The sequence below is a fragment of the Callorhinus ursinus genome, unplaced genomic scaffold (genome assembly GCF_003265705.2).
Source record: "Callorhinus ursinus isolate GAN/ISIS: 27379988/994484 unplaced genomic scaffold, GSC_fseal_2.0 scaffold19, whole genome shotgun sequence".
Lineage (NCBI taxonomy): Eukaryota > Metazoa > Chordata > Mammalia > Carnivora > Otariidae > Callorhinus > Callorhinus ursinus.
In genome coordinates, this window is record NW_027397081.1 from 27,201,562 (window position 1) to 27,225,489 (window position 23,928).

Here is a 23,928-nt window from a genome sequence, read left to right on the forward strand (position 1 = left end):
CTGAGTATTTCCCAAACTTTTTATATTCCTCTCTTCCCTCGAAGTTTTCAAGCTCTCCCAGGGCTGAGGCTTGAGTCGTATCTTCCTATTCTTTCCACGTGGCCCCCAAAGAAAGGTGCTGTGAGGGCTCCTTTGGGGATGGTACCAAGCAAAAGCAGTCATCTCCCAGAATTCCCCTATTCTGCTGGAAATCATTGTGGGCCTTGCCCGTAGATTGTGATCAAGAATAGTTTCTTGAATAAATGGAAACTTAAGGACAGTAACTTTTTTTTAAATTAATAAACTTTAATTTTTAGAGCAGTTTTAGATTCTGGCAAAACTGAGCGGAAAGTACAGAGATTTCCCCCGCACACCCTGCCTCCCGCATCCCCCTCCCACCCCAGAGTCCTCTGCTGGTTGCAGTTCATGTACCTACATTGACACGCCATTATTTTAATGCCTGTTTGGTCTTCCTTAAGAGTGATAATGGAGGCAGACAGGCATCGCTCCCCCAGATCTGATTCAACACCTCTCTCTTTCGTGCCCCCACACAGAGGTTCGTGGTCTACTGAGAAACTTGCCCAGCTGCAAAGTGGCAGAGCAGAGACAGAACAGGATTACAAGCTTTGAAAGGTGTAAACATTGAGAAGGCAGAGAAATCATTCCTGTGCAACAGAGGGAATCACGTAGGCACAGATATTAAAGGCCTACGAGATCAATTCCCTCCCTCCGGGCTCAGAGGAGGGGAAGTAATGAAGGCGCACTAGCTCCTGCCTTCTCATTCACTGGGGAAAACAAAAGCCACACATTCTTCCCCAGCTGCCCTGTGCAGCTAAAGCTCAGCATTCTCTGTTTCTTTCCAAGTGTAGCCCAAGGACAGTGGTACCCAACACTGAGCGCTTAAAGCTATTTGCTCTTTACAGTTTACAAAGCACATTTCAAGTATCGGTACAGCCTTGCAACATCCCAGTGGGCATACAGGGTATTTAGAAATCCCTCAGTCTCAAAGAAGAGGCAGAGGGGAGCCAGCTGGTGGACTCCTCACATTGGCTGAGGGGCGGAGCCCAGCCAGAGGCTGGAATGCTGAGTCCTGGGCCTGGCTTCCCACAGGTCCTGGCAGGAGGGGGCGTCACCTTCAGGATCTCCTGGCGACAGCCTGTGATGAAACAAATCAGTTACCTTAATGTAGCATCCATAAAAAAAAACGTCAAATCACCATCCTTCTGAAGTAGGGTGTTTTAATTTGTGTATAGGAAGAAAAGTTTCTGAGTTGAATCATTTTAGGAAAAGCTTAAGCATGGCCCCTCACTGTGGACAGTCCGAATGTAGTCATGAATGTCCAAGAGGAGAAGGAGGAGGCAAAATTTCTTGAAAATATTTGACTATGATTCCACTTTTTGGCAGAGCATCCCCAGTGAGCATCCCTTTGGGGGATTCAGCATTAAACCTGGTCAAATGGAGGACATGTGGTTATTTTTCGATTCAATCTTCAGCTTGGGGGTGTCCTCCATAGAGGTTCTCAGAGAAGCTTAGAGGAGAAAAAAAACAAAAACAAAAACAAAAAACCCCAGAAAACTGAAATCTCTAAGAAGAAGCTAAAAGAGCTGAGTTATTCCGGCATAATAAGAAAAAGATACTGGCAGGCCACTGAAATCGATTTTAAACTATTTAGCATGTTAGGGGATTTGGTACATAGCACAGCGAGGGTCTGTTCTTTTTATGTAGAAGGCTGGAGCCTGTCTTCCTCTGCGGCAGAGGGAGGTAGGGGACTCACTGGGCTGTGGTGACCCTGCATTGTGAAGGGTGCGAGCCTTCGAAACCAGGAGCCAGGTGAGATGTGGACCCAGCATCCTGCAGTTCTCAGACAGAGGGTCTCCTAGAAAAAGCATGAACTAAGTTGATCCTCCTTTGAAGCAGGGGACAGAGAAAATGACCCAGGCAGGTCACACTGGCCTTATGGTATTGTGATAACAAGCAATTCCTGTAGAAGCAGATCTGAACCGTGAGTACGAAGGTGGCACACTTTGTGTGACAAGGCGGGGGAGAGAAACGGTATGTGAGCTCATCCCAACCAGGAGGAATGGTGGGGAGCTGGGCGAGGGAGAGAAAGACTCAGAAGCAGGGCCATTTGAAAAGGTCCCAGAGCTGCAGATGGAAAGTCACCCTGTGGGGACTGCGACCTCCCTCGTGTGTAGGCACTGGCCAGTGCTGACCCCAGGTCACTGAGGCCCCGCCTGAGAGAAAAGAGGCTCCCGGCGCCTTGCAACTTCAGTACCCATGCCTGAACTCCCCCCCTTGATCTCTACGGTCTGTGTCTCCTCCGTTCCTTCCTGACCTTTCCTCAATGAAGAGGGGGAGCAGGCAGTGGGAGGTGAGGGTGGAGAAGAGAGGCAGAGAGCCGTGACAAAACAAAAGGAAAATCACGAAGGGAGGCTGGGCCCTGGGGATGGGCTTCTTGCAAAATCTCGCGTTTCATTAAATATAGAAAGGCAGGATGAAAAAAATAATATTCACTCATTGTTACAGTTTCAAAGTCAGAAGCTGGCCTTGATTTCAAAGAACTTGTATGTAATGTGATGCATGGCTTTCTCTTCTGTCTCTCTTTTTATAGGTAAGTGACATTTCATTCTGCTCATCCCCAAGGCAAAGTTGGATGTTTTTAAAGTGGAAAAAAAAATGAGCGGAAAAAGAAACGGGGAAGGTGGGAAGAGGTGGCAAGTCCAGGGGTCGCAAAGGTAGGTGCCCACTGAATTCATCATCCTTTGCACGGACAGGCAAGGGGGAGGCTTAGCCCCCCTGAGTCGGTGGTGAATACCTTTCCCGAGGACTAGAGGTCCCAGGCGTGGTCGTGGCTTTTGAGATGGGAGACACCTTTGCTCTTGGAAAGCAGTCGGTCGCCACGGGGTCTTTCTCTGGTGAAGTTTCGAATTCTGAAATGAGTTGGAGTTTTGTGTCTGATGCGATGAATCAGCTACTTCGCTGTGCGTTGGTGGTAGAGGAAGTAGGGGAAAGAAAGCATGTTTACAGCTGGAGAAGCAGAAGTGAAACCTCCCAGCACAGGAATGTGGAAGGTGATCGTTTCTGTCATGATCAGACTGCAAGTGGTATGGAAATTTCTGGATAGAAAGATTTGTGGAACTGGTGGGGAAATTGAGGTGCTCTGGTACATTACAGATCATTTACTTAATTTTAAGACGTGTCTAATTGCTGTGGACGTGTTTTTCTACACCTTCCTGGTCAGCTTTCTCCTTAGCATGAAGCAGAGTGGTTTTCTAAATCTAGAGGCTAATTTGTCATTATAATCTCCTTATTTCTTCTTGGTCATTCAAGGAAGGCATTTTGAAGTTCAAGAAGACTTATTTGGGTTTTTCTCTTGTTCTGAAATTCCATGGCTCTCCCCAGAGAGTAAAGCAGAATTGCTTTTATTTTTCCTATACTTGCAAGAGATCCACTGAGGTAATTGACTGATGGCTCTGCCCACATGTATTTGTTATTTTCTTTGAGAGACAGAAAGAAATGTAAAACATTCTATTTAACAGTCTATAAATCTAGATGGGGAACGTAAAACTCAATTCAATAAAAATATTTAAAATGTGCAATCCTCTGCTCTGTCCAACTAAGAGACATAAACAATTGATTGGAGGATGGGTTGGTAGGAAGGGGAAGAGAGAAACAAGTCCAATCTGTGCTGAAGTCCTCAGAGGACAAGATCTCATCCACACAAAAAAGACAAATCTGTAGACAGTGGGAATTTTAGAAAGAGGCAAAAATACCAGAATTCCTTATTAAAGGTATTTAATTCCGTTTCTAAAATTTGGATACACAGATGTTCTTTAAATTCTCTTTTCGTCAGTTTCAACAAAGAGGATAAAAGCTCAAAACACAACTTCCTCCTCTGAAATGGGAGAAGTCCCATTGTGCTTAGAAAATCACAAAACCTCTCTTTCATCTCTTTGCACAATGTCGTTCATACCCAAGCTTGTGGGCTTTTATTATATTTTCATTTAATACACAGTGACTCATCTCACATTTTCATGGTGACAGGCCTGGGAATGCTCTGGTTATCTTCCCTGCATCGTGGGGGAAACAGAGCTGCCATCTATCTGGGTCCCAGGCCAAGCAAGAGGTCTGCACACACCCCCAACCTGCTTTGAAAATGAAGAAATCCTGCAACCAAGAAGCAGTCTTAGGATTTTGCCCAGTGGAGCAGGAAGAAGGTGGGGCTCTTAGCCAGAGGGCTTTCCGTAGCCCCGTTAATAGAAACTGCAGGTTTCTCTTTGCTCTCTTCAGATGGAGGTTGATTGTGTCAGTGACTTAGTTGGAAAATTCAAGTTTTAGAATTCACTGACAGAATAAGGGCTGTGATATAATGTCTTCCTTGTCTTGATATTCTGCCTTTTTTGCAGATGGCAAAGTTGGATGGGCTGGGGGTGGGGCAGCTTTCTCTCCCAGGCTCAGCGGTTCAATACTACAACTTGCCCTGTCGGTTCAGAGGCAAGGGGCTTTGCCAGGCCCGGGTTATTGTAATAGATGAAATTGATGCTTTGGAATTTCCTATTAATCAGGAAGTAACGGGTATATGTTAAGTTTACAAGAAAAATTTCCACAGAGCATATAAGTAAGTGCATGGGTGGGTTTGATTCATTTTAGTGAGCTGCAATTCTCGAACTATGAGAATAAAATTCTATTTGCACCTACCTTATAAACAACACATTCTCCAGCATCACTGTGCCCCATGGACTAGAAGGACAAATGGGCAGTGCTTGCCCACACATATATCCCCAAACACACCACCGCTTGCAAGTACTCACGCACGCAAATGCATATTTTTAGATGCAAACACACATAGCTGTGATTTTGCTGTTGAAAGGTGCCAAGGACCAAAGGCCTTTCTCAGAATCAGACCTGCCCTCTCACTATTGTTTCCCAAGAGATGGAGATACGTGTTCTGTTTCATTCCCCTATCATTTATGAAACGCCTTGCCCAGTCGCTGTATTTAACTTCACAGCTTGGAGGCCAAAAACACCAGGTTCTTCATTTGCTTTGGAATCCATCGATCTGGCAGCTTCCCCAGCTTCCGTGCCCCTGGTTGGCATAGTGAATCATGTGGGGTCCAGCACTGATCTCCTTTCCTCTGTTTTTGTCTCCACTCCGGGTTCTGTGCTCTTCCTTGACTCTTCCGTCTGTCTGGGCCACTTCTGGCCTGGACCCTGGACAGAGGGCCAGGCTTTCCAATGGATTCGTGTTTCTTGGGCACCAGGATCTCAGGGTTTCAGGAAATAGCAGGGAGTATGACGTGCTACAGACTGAAACAAAGGATATATCGAATTCCACAAGCTTAGCCTTCTGCCACCCCCACAAAGCCTGCTTTGGGGACTATTGAAATCCCCACTCTTCAGGCAAGGAACATTTTGTTACAATTCTTTAAAACTAACCTTTACTGAGTTTCAAACACCATGCTAGCCAGTACACACACACACACACACACACACACACATACACACACACATTCACACGTATTTTGTTTTCAAAGCAATCCTACGATGTTGGTTTTATCATCGTCTTTTTATGAACAGGGACATTAAGGCTTAACAAAATGGGATAATTTGCCTAAGTTTGCTTGACCTTGAAGGCTGAATTTGAATTTGTACCTCTGTACTCCAGTATCCCTGCTCCTAACCACTTGTCTCCCACCCACACCACCTGTGCTCTGTCGGAAGCACGGAGGGTAACAGGGAAAGAAAGTCTTTAAGCTACGTTGGGCTTACTCCTTTCTTGCTCTTTCCATCAGCCAAACTCTTGGCCACGTAGGCAGCCTCTGGACAGGGCTGTGGAGGAGCCGGCACAGGCAGATGAAATTTCAGGAACTGGACACAGGCCTAGAAGGACTGGGGTTTGAGGCCTGCATCTGCCATGAATTTGCTGTGTGCCCTCAGGCAATTTACTTAATTCTCTGGGCCTCCGATATCATGACAAAGGCATATGAAGTATGATACTGTTTCCTAAGCTTAATAGGAGACCAAACCAGGGAATTGTACCCAAGAAAGTCCTTACTCTCATTACCCAGAGGCCCTTTTTACTCTGGCTCCCCAAATCTCCAAGTCGAGTTCTTGATTTTTCTGATGAGGCCTAGAATCTTTGCCAAAAGCAAGGAATGGTTTCTAGCAGCTTCCTGAGCCTTCCTTCCATTCCTTTCAATACCAGGCCTAGGGGGGAAGAGAATGAGCTCGCCAATCACTCAGAAACACACAGGGGCCCCTGACAGGAGATGGCCCCTCTCCCCAGCTGCCCGCCCCCACCTGCCACACAGGCCACCCGTTTCCATTCCCGTGTCTCTTCTTTCTCTATATTCCCTTGATCGTGTTACTAGAACAATAAAAACCAAGTCGATTTGAGATGTAATTCATTATCCCCAAAGGCCAAAGGTTATCAAATGCAGTTAGCAAGAAGGTGATTAGTGCTCTCTCACATCCTCCTTTAGGATTTCAACCTCTCCTTTTCCCAGCAGCATTGAAAAGCAACTCTTTTACTGTGGCCACCACCCATTAATGGCAGGTTAAAAGAGGAGAAGCTGAACAAAGGAACTAAGACCAGCCGGCGTGTCCTCGGAGCTTGTGTGGCTCTCGTGGAGCGCCCCCGGAACGGGGGCCGGGCATGCATCTGTTGGGCACTGGGGGCCATGTGTGCACATACCACACGCAGTCGGGAAAGTGACTCTCTAAATGCGTCCTGTGTTTGCCAATGGCGTTCACGTGGTCCCTCCTGTCCCTCAGGGAAATTAAGAGAGGATCCCCTCTTGAGACTGACAGCTGCTTTGTCTCACTCCATCCTTTCCTTACCTTATCTCAGGAGTGAGTTATCTTAATCCTGACATTTGCCCGACCATTCATGGTAAAATACATTTTTTGTACAGCAGGGTGAAAACTATTTTGGGTATACAGTGATTACACTGATGTGAAAAGCCAAATGTAGATCCCATGGCAAATGGAGGATAAAGGGCTTTATCTAACTGACAAGGGCACTGTTGTGGGGCCGACTTGTGTCCCTTCCAAAATATGTATGTTGACGCCTTTACCCCAGTACCTCAGAATATGACTGCATTTGGAGATAAAGCCTTTAAAGAGGAAATTAAGGGAAATTAAGGTCATAGGTGTGGGCCCTCTGCTGGTGTCCTCATAAGAAGAAATTAGGGCACAGACACACACAGGAAAGACCACATAAGGACACAGGGAGAACATGACCATCTATAAGCCAAAGGGAGAAGCTTCAGCATGAAGCCAGCCTCCAGACACCTTGACCTTAGACTGCTAGCCTCCAGAACTAAGAGAAAATAAATTTCTGTTGTTTCAACCTCCTGGCCTGTGGTACTTTGTTATCACAGCCTATAAGGACTGATGGAGACACGGCCTGAGTTCATCAAGACCGACGCAAGTTGCCTGGGAACATGCAGAGGCTCCCATGGGCCACAAAAAGGCAGGTTTGTAGGTCAAATCCCTGCACTGCCTTATTTTGCTTGACTTTGGCCAGTTACCATTGGGATCCTCAGTTTCCTTATCCATACAATGGGTATGATATATATCCCACTACTGTCGTGAAGATTAATTGAGATAAGGAATAGCAAATATTGTCGCACTCTTAGTGCTCAATATCCAGTTCTCTAACTCTTACTATTTCTCTTAATAGGTAGAGGAATAAATGCAATTTTCTCTGTGTGGCAGGTATTGTGCAAAAGGCTCATCCAGGGCACTTCCTTTGATCTGGCCTCTTTTCTCCTGGTAATTGGAAACAAGTTTGTCCTCAGGACTCTGTGCCGGGGTTGTTGAATTCATCAGCCTGTGGGCCAAGGTCTGAGTGAAGGCCTGTACTTTCTACCCTTCACCCCTCCTGACTGATATTCATTAGCACTCCACCTTCCGGGCTTGGAGAGAAGGACTGCCTTGGATGCCTGCTCATGAGAGGTCCAGACCCCCTTTCCTGGGCTGCCTCATCTCCTACCAATTGCAGTTCCTTGATTTACCTGAAACTCACAGTTACAAACAACTGAGGCCAACCTTGAAGGATTCACTTATAATGATTTACATCATTAGAGATGAAATTAGTGACCATGAACATATCATGCACCACAAACACACGATATTGAAGGGGCCAGGGTGTCAACTATTCTGCCAATGTCCTGGTCTATTTGGACATGGAGCTTTGCCTAAAATGTGCCCCTCCCAGAACAGTGGGTCTCAGAATGAAGAAACATACTTGGCGAACACACACAATTTGGACATCTTGAGATGAGAGAAGCCCCTGACCTCCAGGCAGAGGCTGACTGAAAGCCAAGAAGCCCTAACTGACATTCACTTTGTGCATTCACCAGTGACACCGTCCTCAGCATACCCAGTCCACAAACAGACAGAATCAGTCCAAGGGACATGACTCACAGAGCTACACTCACAAAAAGTTGATGGACACACCAGAATTCCAACTGAATAATTCACCATGGGAGAAGACATGACTTTCCAGAGATGGTTGCTGTCAACATTTCTGGAAGCTGAGCTATTGGCACGTTTCTCGGTGGGGAAAGGTCTAAAGTAGAGGTTCTCAGGTATTTTCTGCACCAACATATCTGAGAAATATAGCTGCCCGCCCCCACTGGTGGCCATACCAGGGGTCACCATAATTTTCCATTGGGGCTTACCAGAGGATCTCAGCATGGATGGAATGCTTTGATTGGTCCCTCCCATCATGCCATTAACGTGGCCCTTGGGACCACAGTACTAGGAGATGAGTGGGCCTTGAGGGATGGCTTATTCCACCTTGCCATCCCAGCTGTTTGTCTTGCTTAAAATTCCTTAATTTAAGAGAGTCATCCCTTTGCCTTTAAAGAGGAGAACCCAAATCCTCAATCAATTATGCAAAGCTCTCAAGATTCTGGTCTCTGCTGCTCTCCAGCTTAGCACTTTCCTGGGCTTTCATCTCTCCAGCTACATGGGTTTTGCCTTGGTCTTCGTCTTGGTCTTTGGTCCTTCTGCCTGGAAATCACTCCTGCTCTCTCTTTACCTGGGTGACTCCAGGTGTCCTTTATAACTCAATCCAAGACCCTTCCTTGGGGAAGCCTTCCTGGTCCCCACGCCAGATCACAGCCTCAGGATCCACCCTTTCTCTCAGTGTTTTTGTTCTGATTGACACTGAAGTATCCATTGGTGATTTGATGCCAGCCCACTAGAAGACCAGTAGCCCCATGATAGCAAGTGCTGGAGCTGCTTTGGCTCCCCATGGTCTGCCCAACACCTGGAACAAAATAGGTACTAATATTGCTCATGGAGGGACTCAGGGAAATGTCCCTGTCCCACAGCAGTGCATTCCTTCCCGGAACAGGATTAGATCAGGAGTGAAACATCACTAGGCAGCCTTTTCAAGGACATAGCTAGGTTCCTCTCTGTGCTTGCCCGAGGTTGAAAGAGCTCATTGTAGACCTCAAGAGGTTGAGTAGTTCCCAACACTGACCTCTTCCCAGAACCACCGGGGGATCTTTTAAAAACAGTAGGTCCCTTGCCCCATGTTCCCACCCAAAGGCTCTCTGGGTGGGTCTGATCTACCTCAGGTGTTTCCATGTGCAGCCAGGCTCAGGAGCCCCTGCTTGGAGACATTCCCTTCTCCCATTGTGTGAGCTTTGATTAGCTCAACTCTAAGTGCACCTTTCTTTTAAGTTCTTGTCATTGCACACTGTGCAAACCACTTCTGGTGTTTCATGTAGCTTGATCCTCATAATATCAAAAGATAGCTGTTGGCATTCCTATTTTGTGGATGAGAAAGCACAGTCCAGAGAGATCAAGCCCCTGACGTAAGGACACACAGCTTCCACATGAAGAAGCAGGATTTGAACTCATGTCTATCTAATTCCAGAGCCTAGCCTATAGATACTGTATCATCTCAACTCCCATTCTTGTATCTCCTATGGCATTTACTCTCGGGGACGCCCGGCATCCCTAGGGATTCCCAGGTGGCGCAACAGCTTAAGAGTTGAAGAAAGGGAACTGTGGCCACCACTCTGAGCTGCGCTGGCCCTTTCTTGTTGAACAGGAGTAAGGTGGAATGTATAATGAGGCAGAAGCAAAGACTTAAGACAATGAATTTTCCCCTTTTAGTCCCCAATTTTGGACAAACATGGGGCCCAGAAATGAGTGAGGGAATTAAATTAACGAACACAATTTCTCCCTGTCATTGAACTCTGACTAATGAGTCTATTTCTGGGTAATAAGAAGGAGCAGGAAGTGACAAGGCAGTGTAATGAATTAGTGGCCCAGAACCTCGTTAGTCAGAATAATCTTTCCACGAAAGATAAATGATGCAAACATTAATTATAAAGCCAGGGTGGAATGCATCCCATTATTTGGCTTCCTAAGAAATCTATCCCAGTTATTATGTGGCATTTCAAACAACAATAATAATAATAAAGTCAAGGCTCAGTGAGAGCTCTAACCCCTGGGAGACTCGCTGATGGTGGGAGCAATGGGAACCAGCTCTGTTTTCAAAAGGGGCCGTTCTTGATTCTCCTGGAAGCCAGCTGTATATCCGGGTTTTGTTGCAGGACCGGTTCCCTGGCTCCAGCCTCTGCAACCCGCAGCCTAGCTGTCTCTCCAGCTTGGTCATTCGACGCGGTCCATGCTGGGTCATTAATTGCAGGTGAGGCCAGGAGTTCAACAGGCACATTCTCCTCCATCCCAAAAGAAAGCACAAGGCCCAAGGCTCTGGTTTTTGCCAGGAACTCCAGCATCCTAAAAGGAGGGTCAGAGATCAAAACCATGGAGGAAATGGAGGGTAAAGGGGTGAGGCTCTGGAATCAGCTAGCTTCAAATCCTGGCTCTGCATGTGTGAAAGGGTTAGCTTGTTTCTTCTTGGGAGAATCGGTAATAGTGGAAGTATCTGATTAAGAGGATTGTTTATGAGGATAAGTAAGGTTGCGCACAGAAGATGCTTGGCATCTATTAAGGGTTCAGTGGATGGCATCGATTTTTTTTTTTTTTTTAATGTAGAGCTTAGGCTGTAGAGCTTAGGCTGTAGAGCTAGTGGGCGGTTGGGGCATCAGAGACAGTTCCCTTGGAAGGATAAGGAAGGTGAGACAGGGCAGAGCTACAGTCCAGCCAATGTCACATGGCTGGGGGGAGGGCGGGGAGGGAGTGGGGGGGCAGGGAGGGGCGGGACAAGCGCCTGGCCTCCTGGCTGGAGGCTCCAGAGCTTCTGTCATCTCCGGCTGCTTTGTCGCCTGGGACTTTGGTAGGAGCCCAGAAGGGAAGCGGGGAGAGGGAGGAGGACTTCACTGGGAACTGAAGTAGGAAAGGCTGAATCAGTGAGAAACGTGGTTGCTGAGGCCTGAGTAAATAAACTGGAATTAAAAACTATAAAAAAAGTATTTGGCAACATCCTGGTAATAAACTTGCCTGTGACTTCACAGCTTAGAGGTTCCTCAACTTCTAAAGATTTGAGCTCTCTCGTGGCCACACGGGGGTCAGGAGTGGTTGGCTGTAGGGAGAGGCGCTCCAGTTGGAGAGGCCAAAATGTAGCTTCCTATGTAGCTGCTTTTGCGTTTCAGGCTTTCTTGTTATCTGAATGGCAACTCTTCATAATGAAAGAGGAAAAAAAAACAATTAATAGGGAATGAATTTTAATTGTCTCTGACTTCTCATTTGTAGGCAATCAAAATGAGTTCCCTGTTAAGCAATCATTCTGAGATAACGGAAGGCACCCCAAAAGTGCTTCTCTCTCCAGCTCCCTCTCCAGCCTCTTCCCCTGGGGCCCAAACTGGGCCTTTGGGTTTTAACCAAAATGAACCAAATGTGGAAAAAAGTAGGGGAAAAAAATAAACTTGTTGCCAGAATTTTTTTTTTTTTTTTTTTTTTTACGGAGGACCAAATACCTGTCTTAGTTATTCTGTGGCATTGGTTTTGTTCACATTTGGGGAGTGCCGTAGGAAGGTTGCTTGCGGGACAGGGCTCAGCTGGGTTTGGGCCACTTTGGGGTCAACTCATCCACTGTCCATCTGGAACTGAGGCTCCGCATGGGGCTGCAGGCCATCCAGCAAACCTAGCCTGGCCAGGGCGGGACCAAGCAGAGGGGACTTGAGAAAGGCTTACCCGGCCACCTTGTGCTCTTCCTCTGCCCAACCCCACTTTCTTCTTGTTGCTCCAAGGGTCAGGGAGCTGAGTTTCTTTCTTTTTCTTTTTTTTAAAGCTTTACTGAGGTAGAATTGACAAATAACAATTATATATACTTAAGGTGTACAATGTGGCAATTTGAATACATTGTGAAATAATCCGCCCCCCCATCAAGCTAATTAACATAACCATCACCTCCCTTAGTTACCATTTTCTTTCTTTGTGTGCAGTGAGAGCACTTGAAATCCAGCCCCTGGGGCAAACTGCAAATATACAATACAGTATCATTGACCATAGCCACCTTGCTGTACACATGTCTCTGGAACTCACTCATTTCGCAACACTGAAACTTTGTACCCTTTGACCATTTGACCAACAGCTCCCGCTTCCCCCGCCGTTCTGCTTTCTGCTTCTATGAGTTTGAACTATTTTAGATTCCGCTTACAAGTGATCATGCAGTATTTGTCCTTCTGTGTCTGGCTTTTTTCACTTAACATGATGTTCATAGCAGCACTATTCACAACAGCCGAGATGTAGACCTATCCTGAGTCCGTAGACAGATGAATGAATTACGAAGATGTAGTGCATAGACAAGCCATGGGCTATCACTCAGCCCTAACACCGAAGAGAATCCTGCCATTTGGAATAACATGGATAGACCTGCGGGGGCTGTGAGGTTTCGTTGTTCCGACACAGGGCTGTCCAGGGGCGCAGCCTGCTCTCCTGACTTGGCCATTGCTTTTCCCAGGGATGTTGGGTCCCTGAGTCACTGGGAATGTGGCAGGTCCTTGTATGTAGGTGAGTGAGACGCAGCCACTCAGTGTGAGGAGTGGGAGAGCCTTCCTGTGGAGATTGTGGTCCCCCTCAGTCCCCTCCCTGAGGGCTGTGGAATGTAGACCAGCTAGTTCCTAGAAGCCAAGGGCCCTGCTCGCTCCTTCCCTCTCAGCTCTCCCCTGGAGGCGTGCCTCCCTCCCCGCTCACGCTCCCCATGGGTCCCTCTCTTCCTCATGTGCTTTTCTCCCTCCCATCCTCCTTGCTCCCTCCCCCCATCACCTTCTTCTCATTCTTTCATTCCCCCCTGCTTGCTCCCTACATAAAAGCACCAGGAATTCCTCCACAGAAGGTTTGGCTCAAGAATATGCTGGGTGGCTCTTGGTTTCTTGCCGTTCTAGGTATGCTCTACACTCGGCAACTTTATGGCTATCAAGGGGCCATACCTCTGTCCCCCTCAGGCAGAACCAACCATAATCAGCTTGGAAAGCCAGCTCCGCCTCCTCTGCTCCGTGGGGCTCTATCTGGCTTCCATTCTCACCCCCACCCCCAGCCCATCACTGCACAATTTATTTATGGAGGGCCAACAGCACCTGTCTCCTTCCATCTAAATTACCTGCATATTCAAGGGGATTAATTCATAGCTCCTGCTTGCACTTGCCTTATTAGTTCTGGGCTTTGCAGAGAATGCGGTTAAATCAATGCTAACTGCATCTGATGGAGCGGTGGGATGACACCTAGCAGGACCCTCCCCAGCCCTGGCCCCCTCCCTGGACTGGGCATACCTGTGACTTAGCTGAACTGGCAAATGGCTTGGAGCCCTGTGAAGATCAGCTAAGAATCAGAGGTGGAAGAAGTTAACGCCTGGTACAAATCTGCAGGTCACTTGAGGTTGACAAAGTGCCGATCAACAATAGTTGATCAAAGTCATGACCAAAAAAAAAAAAAATATATATATATGGTGGAGAGAACTGTGACCCCTGAGCTTGCTCCAGAATGGGGACCTGGGAGCCTGGTGGAGGCAGTGCTGTTTCTTGGTTTGGGAGCTGAGGTCTCTTTGAAGGTCAAGGCAAAGTTTGGGGTCTCAGGAATATGGTGCCCTTTGACAGCGGGAGTGGCTGGGCTCAGGAGCAGACACCTCCCTCCTGCACCGGGCCACCTCTGAGCACTGAGCCTGCAGGGGCTGCTCGCCCGCCTGAGCCTCACCTGCAGCAGATGGTGAGGGCGTGCGATGGGCACTTCCCCTGCTCCACTCAGCATGCCCCAATTCCCCTCTCTCTTTCTAGACAAATGGTCTCTTTTTGGAGTGGACTAGACTTTCTGACACCATGCATCCTGGACGATGGCCTCCTTGGCAGAGGCAGGAGGAGGGTGTCTGAGTGTGCCTGGCACCGGAGCCCCGCCACCTCCCTCACCATCAGCAGCCCCAGGAGCATGATATCAAGGACGCTATCTGTGCCCTCCATTTGGGAGCCCTTGAAACAGCACGTGGTCCCAAATGCCTGCGGGAGCCTGGTGGGGGATGTAAATTAGCAAAGCCTGCCTGGCATGAGGCAGAAGGGGGAGGGGGGTGGCCAACTAGAGCATACACACCTCATCAAAAGGCTTTCAAAATATATTTTAAACCCCGAGACTCCTTCACAAGACGTACGAGTGTGCCAAATTTGGGCTGAGCGCCATGCAGCTCTGCAACCCTGCGGAAACTGTGCTAGGGGGAGCGCTGGATAGCCCAGACAGCTTCTGCTTTGCGCCCCGGTCAAGCACAAGGACTCTGGCTGTGACATGTCTTTGTTCTAGCTGTTTGGTCTGGTCTTCCTGGGATTTCTGCACCTTTTCCTCTGACCCACCACCTCCCCGTCCTCCAGTCTCTGTGCTTCCAGCTCTATGAAGGCAGCGATCACATGGCCATGTAGACTACCAATACTTAGAGGAAAGGGTCAGGAGCTCACTTAGGTTTTTAGTCCTCCAAATATATAGTCAGGGCTTCATACAGGTTGATGGAATTGAAGTACTCTTGGACTGGCCCTGGTCGCTTCTTCCCAGCCCCCCAAAAGAAGGCTTTGTGGTAAACTTCTCCTTTAGAACAGTGAAGATCACCATGTTTTGGGGGAAGAAGCTCCTGTGTTATTTGTTAGAAGCCTAAAACCATATACAATATATATATATATTTATATAAAAATAAATCTAGACAGGCAAGAGGGCTGGGGAGGGCCATAGGGTAAGAAAGCCACTGGTGGTGAATTGTGAGGCCAGTGAGGAGACCAGAAGGTGACTCCCCTATCCTTCCTGGCTGCCCACCAGCATTGCATTGTGTGGATGGTGGTGGGGGGCGCTCCTTCTTGCTCCAGGGGCTGACCCAGGGCTCACTGAGAGGCGCGGGGCTTATAGTTGACCAAGAAGTTATCTCCTGACCTGTTAGGACTCCTGCCCTAGGGGACACAGGGAGGGCGGTGGCCTTGTCTGAGCAGGACGGTATGGCAGCCTTGGAAGAAGCACATGGGTCTTTGGATCAGATGCAGCTCAGGCCCCCTGCCAAGCTCCAGATCTGCACTTGCAAGAGCTGCAAAACTTGTTCCTGTTGTGTGCGTGTGTGTGCGCGTGTGTGAACATGCACGTTCTTTCTTCCTATCCTCTTACCATCCTAGTCTCCCGCTTGTAGACAGAAATCTCCATTTAAACACAGCACCCAGATGTTGACATGATACCCTTTGGGGGTGCCCACTTGCCGCCCTAATTTTCTCCTCTATAGAGACCTTTCCAGAAATGTCCTCCGATCCTTCCCCAGAGAGCAGTGCTGAAGAAATGTTCCTGGAGGGGCCTGCCCTGCGAGAGTTCCCAGCCCTCACCTGAAACCTCCGTAGAAGGCATCCCAGCCCCATGACCTGTCTGTGCTTTCCCCCATGGGGCTGGAGAACAGAGGCCTTACGTTTGCAAACTGCCTTTTAAAACAAAATGCCAGAATAGGGAAACAGGAATTTCACATCTCCCGTGAAGGAAAAAAGTTGCCTTTTACTCCCCGCCCCTCGCCGCCCCCCCCCCCCACCCCGCACCTCCCGTTTCTCGGTTGGTGTCAGACTCTGATGTGTTGAAAGGCAACACAAAGAGGAAGCGGGTGGGGGGAACAGCAACTCAGGGAGATAATTGACTTCGGAAAAGCTACGTCTGAGATGTAGGAAGAAAACAAGTGAAAATATGTTATTTTACAACCTTGATACTCCTGACCTCATTCAAAATAAGTATACACATGCCGTATGGGTGATCAGGTAGACTAGAAGAGGAGTCCTTAGCATAGGGTACTGCCGCCCTCTAGCGGCCATGAGAAACTGTGCCACAGCCCATTTTCTGTTTCCCAGAGAAGCAGGCAGGTTGCCGAAGAGTTTGGGCACAGCCTGAATTAAAACCAAAATAGCTGATTGAAAAGGAGAGCAGTTCATAAAAGTCTCCCTTCTCTACACAAAGCATTTGTTGTCCCTCCTAGTGTTGGCTGGCCCTCTAGAAGAGAAGGGGCTGGCCGAGTAGGAATGAGCTTGGCTTAGTCTTTGTGACTTGTCAGCCACGTATCCTTTGTGGGTTTCGGTCTTACCTCCTGTAAAGTGATAAAACTTGAAATAGACAATGCTTCTGGTTCCTTCCAGCCGAGATATTCTTTTAGGTCCGAGATGTCCTTGAGGAACGCCGAAATCTCAGCGATCTGGCAAATCACGTGCTAGTCTGGTGGAGGAACTCTTTGTAGGGATTTTCTCATTGCATTTACACTCATTCAGCGCTATTATTACTGCCTTTCTCTAGCCCCGATGAAGCTGGTGTTACAGAACCAACTTTATTGTTCCCATTCGCTGTTACAAGAATATGGCCATTGTGATTACCAAGCCTGACTTCCCTGCCTGGTTACTGCCACATTGCCTCGCCGAAACCGACAACAAAGAAGTCCTTCCCTTGAGGGTGTAGATTACTGGGCACCTCAACTCACTCCAGCTCCGAAATGGACACCCACAGAAGGCTCGGGAGTGGACCTGAATTGGGGATCAAATCAAAAAATACTACTCCTGGTTAGTAGTATTTGGGCTTAGATTTTTCCCTTGCAACTGAATCTTCACACAGTTCACTCACTTACTGCTAGAAAAGAAAACTCCCCAGCATGTGGGACATGTAAAGAAAAAAAAAGTACTGTTTTCTGCATTCACCCCCTCCATATTAAGAGTCTCATTTTTTTCCAAATATTTAACCCATGCGAGCAGACTTCAGCTCTCACTCACCACCTCCACTTCCTGCTCCCGGATGGACCTCCGGAAACCCCAATCTCACACCCACTTCAGTTCTTGTGTGAGGCTACCAGAGTCATTTATCTTTTCTGTTTAAACCCTTGGGGTATTTCTGTTTAGCAAGACAGTGCTTTGAGGAAGCTACACGGTTTTATTAAGTGTATTAACCTGAAGAGCAGCTCATGTGGTGGCCACAGTGTGTCGACTGCTTGTCTTGGCTCTATCCCAATATATCAGGGGTTGTTTTCCCAACACATTTTAAAATTTTTATTACCGACTATGATTTGATTTCACCGACGTTATTATTAAAATTAATTTGTGTCTCACAAAGCCTAAACCACAGAGTAGACCTTTGCCAAAGGCATCACGATAACGTATCTGGAAAGGCGACCACGTGAATACATAATTAGTACTTGTTGAGTGCCTACTAAGGGCCATGTAGCTTGGCAACTTATTCCTTCTATCTTTCATCGCAGCCCCAGAGGGGAGACAGTATTATGTCATTTTAAGAGATGAAGGCACTGAGGCCTAGGGAGGCTGAGTGGCTCACTCAAGTTCTCACAGCTGCCACATCCTGGAGGACATAGAATTCCCACCCAGCTCTGGTTCTGGAGCCTGTGCATTTCTCCGAATAACGTTCCACCCCCCCGGCATGCCTCTGCTCACATTCCATTCGGGGCCTTGATTCAGTGGGCAGTTTGCCGGCCAGCACAGTGGCTGTGGTTTTATGTGTCCTTTCCTATGAAGGTGACTCAAAATTTGAAACAGAGGGTGCATCGTCTGAGCCCCTAAGAGAATGGCCCTGTCCTTAGCGGAGAGGAAAGGCTCCGACCTCCCTTTGGCTCACCTGCAGCCCAGACTCAGTCTGCAAGGATCTTTGATGGCTTGAATATTTAGTGCAGGGCAGGGGGTGCGGGAAGCTCAGAGACAGAAATTTGGTCCCTTGATTTGAATCTTAGAAACTTGCCAAGCCGGTTTGCAATCACCCTGTCTGAGAGGACTCACACTTAGCCCAATTTTGAAATAAGAACCTTGACTTTCTCCTCTGGAGAATCTGAGTTTTGACAGGAGACCATCAGCAGACTCAAAGATCTATTTTGGCTTTAAAATATGTGAATTTATGGAAGAGAAACTGAAAGAGAGGAGTTTTGTGAACACGCCAGCATTTTCAGATACTGATAATGCTGTTTGGTGCGAAAGGAAGGGGATGTTTTCTGTATGATCCCATAAAACAAAACCGAGAGCCGTGATTATTTGGGAACAATCAGTTCAACATAAAACAAATGTAAAAGTCTGAGGTGCCCAAAGAAGTAAAAGGCTGCCGTGGTGATTTTCTGGCAGTGTGTGTGTGTGTGTGTGTGTGTGTGTGTGAATACGCATGCACACTCGTGTGCATACAGGGGAAGGGGCAAATAGAAAAGGAAGGATTTAATCAGATGACCTTTACAAACTCCATATTTTCTGGACTTCCATAATTAAATGTTTAAGATGGGCCTTCAGGCACCACGCTAGTTATCAGAGATGTATTTGCTCAAGAAATTTGCCTGGTGCACTTTTTTCCTTTTAATTTCAAACCTTCCAAACAGTAACAAGAATAGCATATTGAAGAGCTCTCCCCCATACTTGCCGGGCAGCTTTTCAAAACAAGGAATCCTCTGACATAACCACGAAGATGACCAAAATCAGGAAATCGGACACAGATATAATGCTATTTTCTAGTACACTGCCTGCATTCAAGCTTCCCCAGATGTACAAATGCCATCCTTTCTCACAGTTTCCCCCAACCTCTGACCCCGTCCACTTAGCTGCACTTGGCTGTCATGTTGCTTTACCTCCATTCATCCACCACAGTGCCTTAGCCTGACGTTTTTGAAGACTACAGACAGAATGGCAGTACTGGGTGCTTTTCAAATGCTGCTCAAATCACCAGCAGAGAGTTCCAAGTCTGGCACATATTATCTGATGAGTGTTATTAGCAGAACGGAAGGGCATCTGTGAACTGTAGGGCCGAGGGTCCCAGAGCCCGGGCCTGCCTGGTTAGCTTGACTTACGTCAGAGGCGGAAGGTGCCAGGGACTGATGCCCCAGGTTTGAATTCTGTTCTGCTATTTGAATTTGTGCAAGCCACTCACCTTCTGTTAACCTCGGCTCCCTCCTCTCTGAAGTGAGGGCTTCCCGTGGCAGTAATAATTAAGTGGCACATTGTAGGTAAAAGTGCTTAGTAAACTACAGCAAAGTGCTGGACCAATGCACTATATTATAATTTATTATGAATGTCCCAGAGAGGCCACCTGGAGAGAGAATAGCACAGTGCAAGGACACGTCTGTAAAATACGATGGTGGAAAATGGAAGCGGGCGGTCCAGGTAGGACTCTTGGTGTACAGCTGGACATGGGTTTCGGGTTCTCCTTGGGGGTTAAGCGGGGCCTCCTCTCGGCACATAGCTCCGAAGCCTCTCGCACTAGTAAGGGCCACGGCTTACTGCGCGTCTACCCAGGGTCAGATGCTTTGCCAAGAGAAGCCCAAATTCTCATACTAATCCTGAAAGGTGTCTAATCTTAGGCTGAGATTCAGAGTTGCAGAGAGATTATGTTATTCAAAGTCATACAGATAGGAAATGGCAGAATCAAGAAGCCAATTTCCAACACCTGCGGAGGCATTGCTGTGCGTGAGCATACGTGTGTGTGTGTGTGTGTGTGCTGACTGTATTCCCACCCCTCTTCCCAATACATCTGGTGGCACAGTGACATGGAGCCATGTGACACAGAGCTTGTCAGCAAGTCCTACTCTTAAGTAAGGGGTTTATTGAATCTGGAAATTATCAATTCTTGGGGCGCCTGGGTGGCTCAGATGGTTAAGCATCTGCCTTCGGCTCAGGTCATGATCCCAGGGTCCTGGGATCGAGCCTCACATTAGGCTCCTGGCTCAGCGGGGAGCCTGCTTCTCCCTCTCCCTCTGCCTCTCCCCCTGCCCATGTGCTCTCTCTCTCTCTCTCTCTCTGTATCTCTGTGTCTCAAATGAATAAATAAAATCTTAAAAAAATTAAAAAAAAGAAATTATCAACTCATTAAGCAAGACCTTAGTTCTTCACTGATGTGCAGATATATGCTAATAAGCTCTGGTTCCACAAGTCTCTCGATGACCTGAGTTTCATTTATTTGCTGACTTTGTGAGGGTGTGAGTCTGGAATGTTCTTTAAGGAATTCATGAGTATGATAGCTTTTGGGTCTGGGGCACCTGAAATAAGCTTCCTCTCTCCTTTCTCCTACCTGGGAGCCAGACCAGGATTTAGGGGAGACTGAAAACTCAGGGGCTCTGGATCATGCCAAGATTGAAGTTCCGGACGTCTTTCTGTGGTGCCCCCCTTAGGCCCTCCTGGTTGTCCCTGTGCTGGTTTCAACAGAGCTGACACACCATCAAGGTTTATGGAATCACCAAACTAAACTTGGGATATCAGGCAATGCAGTTGGCCAACAGACTGCCTGACGTTTGCCGGTGGGGCCGTGAGCCTTCAGGCTGTGCTCACCTTTAGGTGCTGCTGCCTATTTGGGAACCTGATATCCAGTCCTCATCACTAGTTCCTGCTCTAGCTCAGCACGGAAGCCAGGAATCCCTGAGTCTTGTAGGAGCATGGCCCAGAAGGAGGAAGCAATGCAAAATGGACCCTCTTCCCTTTTCTCCTTCCCACCCCACCCTGGAACCATGTTTGTGCGGGAAAGACCTGGCCGGTGGTTTGCAGGTTTCCAGACATTTTACTGCCCAGATGTCTCCTCATATCAGGGTTCTTCAAAGACCTTGCTCTCTTCCTGGTCTCCATCTCTTTCTTTGTCAAGAACCCTTCAAATCCCTGCTCTTTTTCCAGTTTGGGGGAGGAACTGCTATTGGCTCTGTCTGTCTTTGTTTACCGACCTTGCCTCTCTGACCTCTGATCCTCCCTTGAAGCAGAAGGGCTGTGGGCTTCCCAGGGCTGGGCCTGCTCCCATGGAGAGTGAGTGCATTCCCAGGGCCCCTGAGAACACATTCTCCAAATGTGTCCCTGTCTTCATAGCTTCCTGTGACATCCTTTTATTATAGTTGCTGCAGCTGTCATGTTACATAATTGCTTTTAAAATAGGAAATATTCCATTGTTGGAGAAAGCGCTCAAGGAGAACAGCCCCTCTCCCTGTCCACGTGTGCTCTGCACCCATTCATGGCCCTGAGCTGCGCTCCTGAGGCTCCCCTCAGGAGCACGGCTGTGGACTCCATGAAGCTGCTCACAAATGAGAGTTACCCCCATCCCTTCAGGTTCTTCAATCCGCTCCCTCTTGCATTAGGACACATTCCCTCCGGGCTCTTCCTGCATCTCCTCATTTGTTTCCGGGTCCAGATGGCCCCTCGTGCTCAGAAGTTTTATGCTTGAGAGAAGGAAGGAGCAATGGGGAGGGGGGTCCACAACAAAATAGTTCAAACTGAAGATCAAGTACAGCAAAAGATTCACATCTCACCGACAGATTCCAGTTGGTTTTCGTGGCTTTCTGGAGTAGTAAGTTGAAAAGGATTCTGAAGCCAAGTCCGGGCTCAACAGGAAAGAAGTCTGTGATTGATGAGCAGCGCATGCGGCGGGCATGCGCAAAGGAGTGCCGGGGATTAGTCCTCCCGGAGCTGATGTCTGTGCCTCCGGTACTGCTGAGTATGCTGTTCTTTTTGCTCTTTGTAGCCAACCTTTACCGTGTCCTTCCTTTGTTTTTTTTTTTTTTTTTTAAGGACTTATTTATTTTTATTTATTTTGAGAGAGTACATGAGAGCGGGGAGGGTTAGAGGGAGAAGCAGACTCCCTGTGGAGCTGGGAGCCCGATACGGGGCTTGATCCGGGGACTCCTGGATCATGACCTGAGCCGAAGGCAGTCGCTTAACCAACTGAGCCACCCAGGCGCCATGTTTTTCTGACAGCTTCTGGGGCCATTAGTTTCCCCTCCTAAGGTCCTAAGAAATGTGAAATGTTACAGTATCATCATCACTTGCAACTTCTTAGGAACCCAAAATCTTGGGTCCTGGCCCCGACAGACTGACTTCACGACTCTGCGGGGAGACTCAGTAATCTGGGGGATGTGTGGCCAGCCCTCTGGGTCACCCTGTTGCAGACTCACCCCTGAGAACCGCTGTGTGATGGGACAGGAGCGACGTGGGAATGGAGAGGTGAATGGCAAAGGCTAGTCCTGATTTTTGAACTAACTCCTTTCTCTCTTTTAACAAAGTCATGGAAAGGTGAATCTACTGGTTTAGGATTCTCTGGGTGAAGCGGCTTGAGAGGACCTATATATTTTATAGCAGTATTCAGCAGCAGAGTTTATCGAGCTTCAGTAAGTCCCTCCTGGGCGGGGGAGGATGAAGCTCCCTGGGTGACGGCGTGATGTGAAGCCAGACGAAGACATTCCCGGAGCGCCTGACCCTCCATCCTTCTGTGGTATTTAGGCCCCTGTCGTGGCCACCACGTCGCCTTGCCTTCCCTCTCCCCTGGCGGCGCCGGCTCGGGAAACTAGCATTTCTGGTTGCACTGGAATGAATCAGAGAAATCCACACTTGGGCTATTAGAGGGAAATGAGAATATTGAACAAGGTGAACGTTTGTGTGGATTTCGCGGGGGGGGGGAGGGCGTGTGTGCATGCACGTGCGTGTGTGTTTTCCCTCCTTGCACACTACAATCATAGAATCAAGGGAAATGAAAAGTAAGAAGGTTGAGCTCACCCATCCTTCCCATCTCAGGTGATATATCTGGAAAGAGATCATGCAGGCCCAGACCCCAGCGCTGGAGGCAGAACCTCCACACGAAAGGACTCCTCTTACTTGGCCTCCGCGGGCAGTGGCCGCATCACGGATGAGACACCTCTTTGGCCCCGAGGGACAGTGGGCTAAATAATTCTGCATACCATCAACAGGTGTCTGATTTCAGATCTTTCCCCGGTCAGCTACTGAGAGATGGATGCATTACTGTTGGCATGCTATATTTCTGAGCAGGCTCTGTTTTCTCACCCGGAAAGTGGGGTAATACCTATCTCAAAGTTAATTGTAAGGACTCCTCTAAGAATCTACATACATAAAATAGCTATTGCAGCTTCAGGTGCTTTGAGCCCTGACTCTCTAGGGCATTCTGCAAGCACCGTGGAGGCCCAATCCAGAAGTTTCTTCCACAGTGCTCCTGCTTTCTTCGTTCTGCCTGGCTCTCCCTCTCTACTCCAAGCCATAGGAACACGTGAGAGCCGAAGAGAGCTAGAACAGGGTCTTCTCTGCCTGCCGTGCTCAGATTCTGCCCCCTGGTGGCGACCGCGGATCCTGCAGGCCCTGAGCCCTACCAGGCTGGAGGAGGGAGGGCCTGCCGCCTACCTGCTCTTGATGCCCAAACTCAGGAGATCCTGGCCTTGCTTCTCCCTGTCTGAGTGCACCTCTGCTCCAAAGCGGACTTCATTCGCTTTCTGACAGCTCTATGTGAAATTCGCTATGTCTCCCATTAGAAGTGTTTCCTGGCTCTTCATTCCCTTCTTCTTTTGGGTTTGGATACTTTTGACTCCTGGCAGCCCAAGAAAGGGGCAACCCCAGCACCTACTCAGTCGGTGCAGAAAGCGTCTGTACTCACAGCTCACTGTGTGCTTTCTCCCTGCCAGCCAGGCCTGCCACGCGCGATAGAATACACTTAGGCATGTAAATGACATGGATACCCCAACACCAGCTTCCCCTGCTTTCTTTCTCTCTCTCTCTTGCGTAAGCACGCAGGGACACAAGTTCATAGAGCTTTCTA

The 23,928-nt window shown here is 48.2% G+C and overlaps 1 protein-coding gene across 6 annotated transcripts in view; it reads left to right on the forward strand.

Annotated features, from left to right (window-relative positions):
* NTM (neurotrimin) overlaps positions 1-23,928 on the forward strand; it is a 962,773-nt gene that overhangs the window by 285,245 nt on the left and 653,600 nt on the right. Inside the window, exon 1 of one of the 6 annotated variants that reach the window (XM_073903993.1) lies at positions 2,545-2,590. The exons of 3 other annotated variants lie outside the window; for them this stretch is intronic. In XM_073903993.1, the coding sequence (XP_073760094.1) occupies positions 2,560-2,590 (31 nt within the window). In that variant the 5' untranslated portion in view covers positions 2,545-2,559. Of the gene's footprint in view, positions 1-2,544; positions 2,591-2,926; positions 3,084-4,120; positions 4,197-23,928 lie in introns of those variants that run through there. 2 more of the 6 variants (XM_025893995.2, XM_073903992.1) reach the window with 2 other exon arrangements.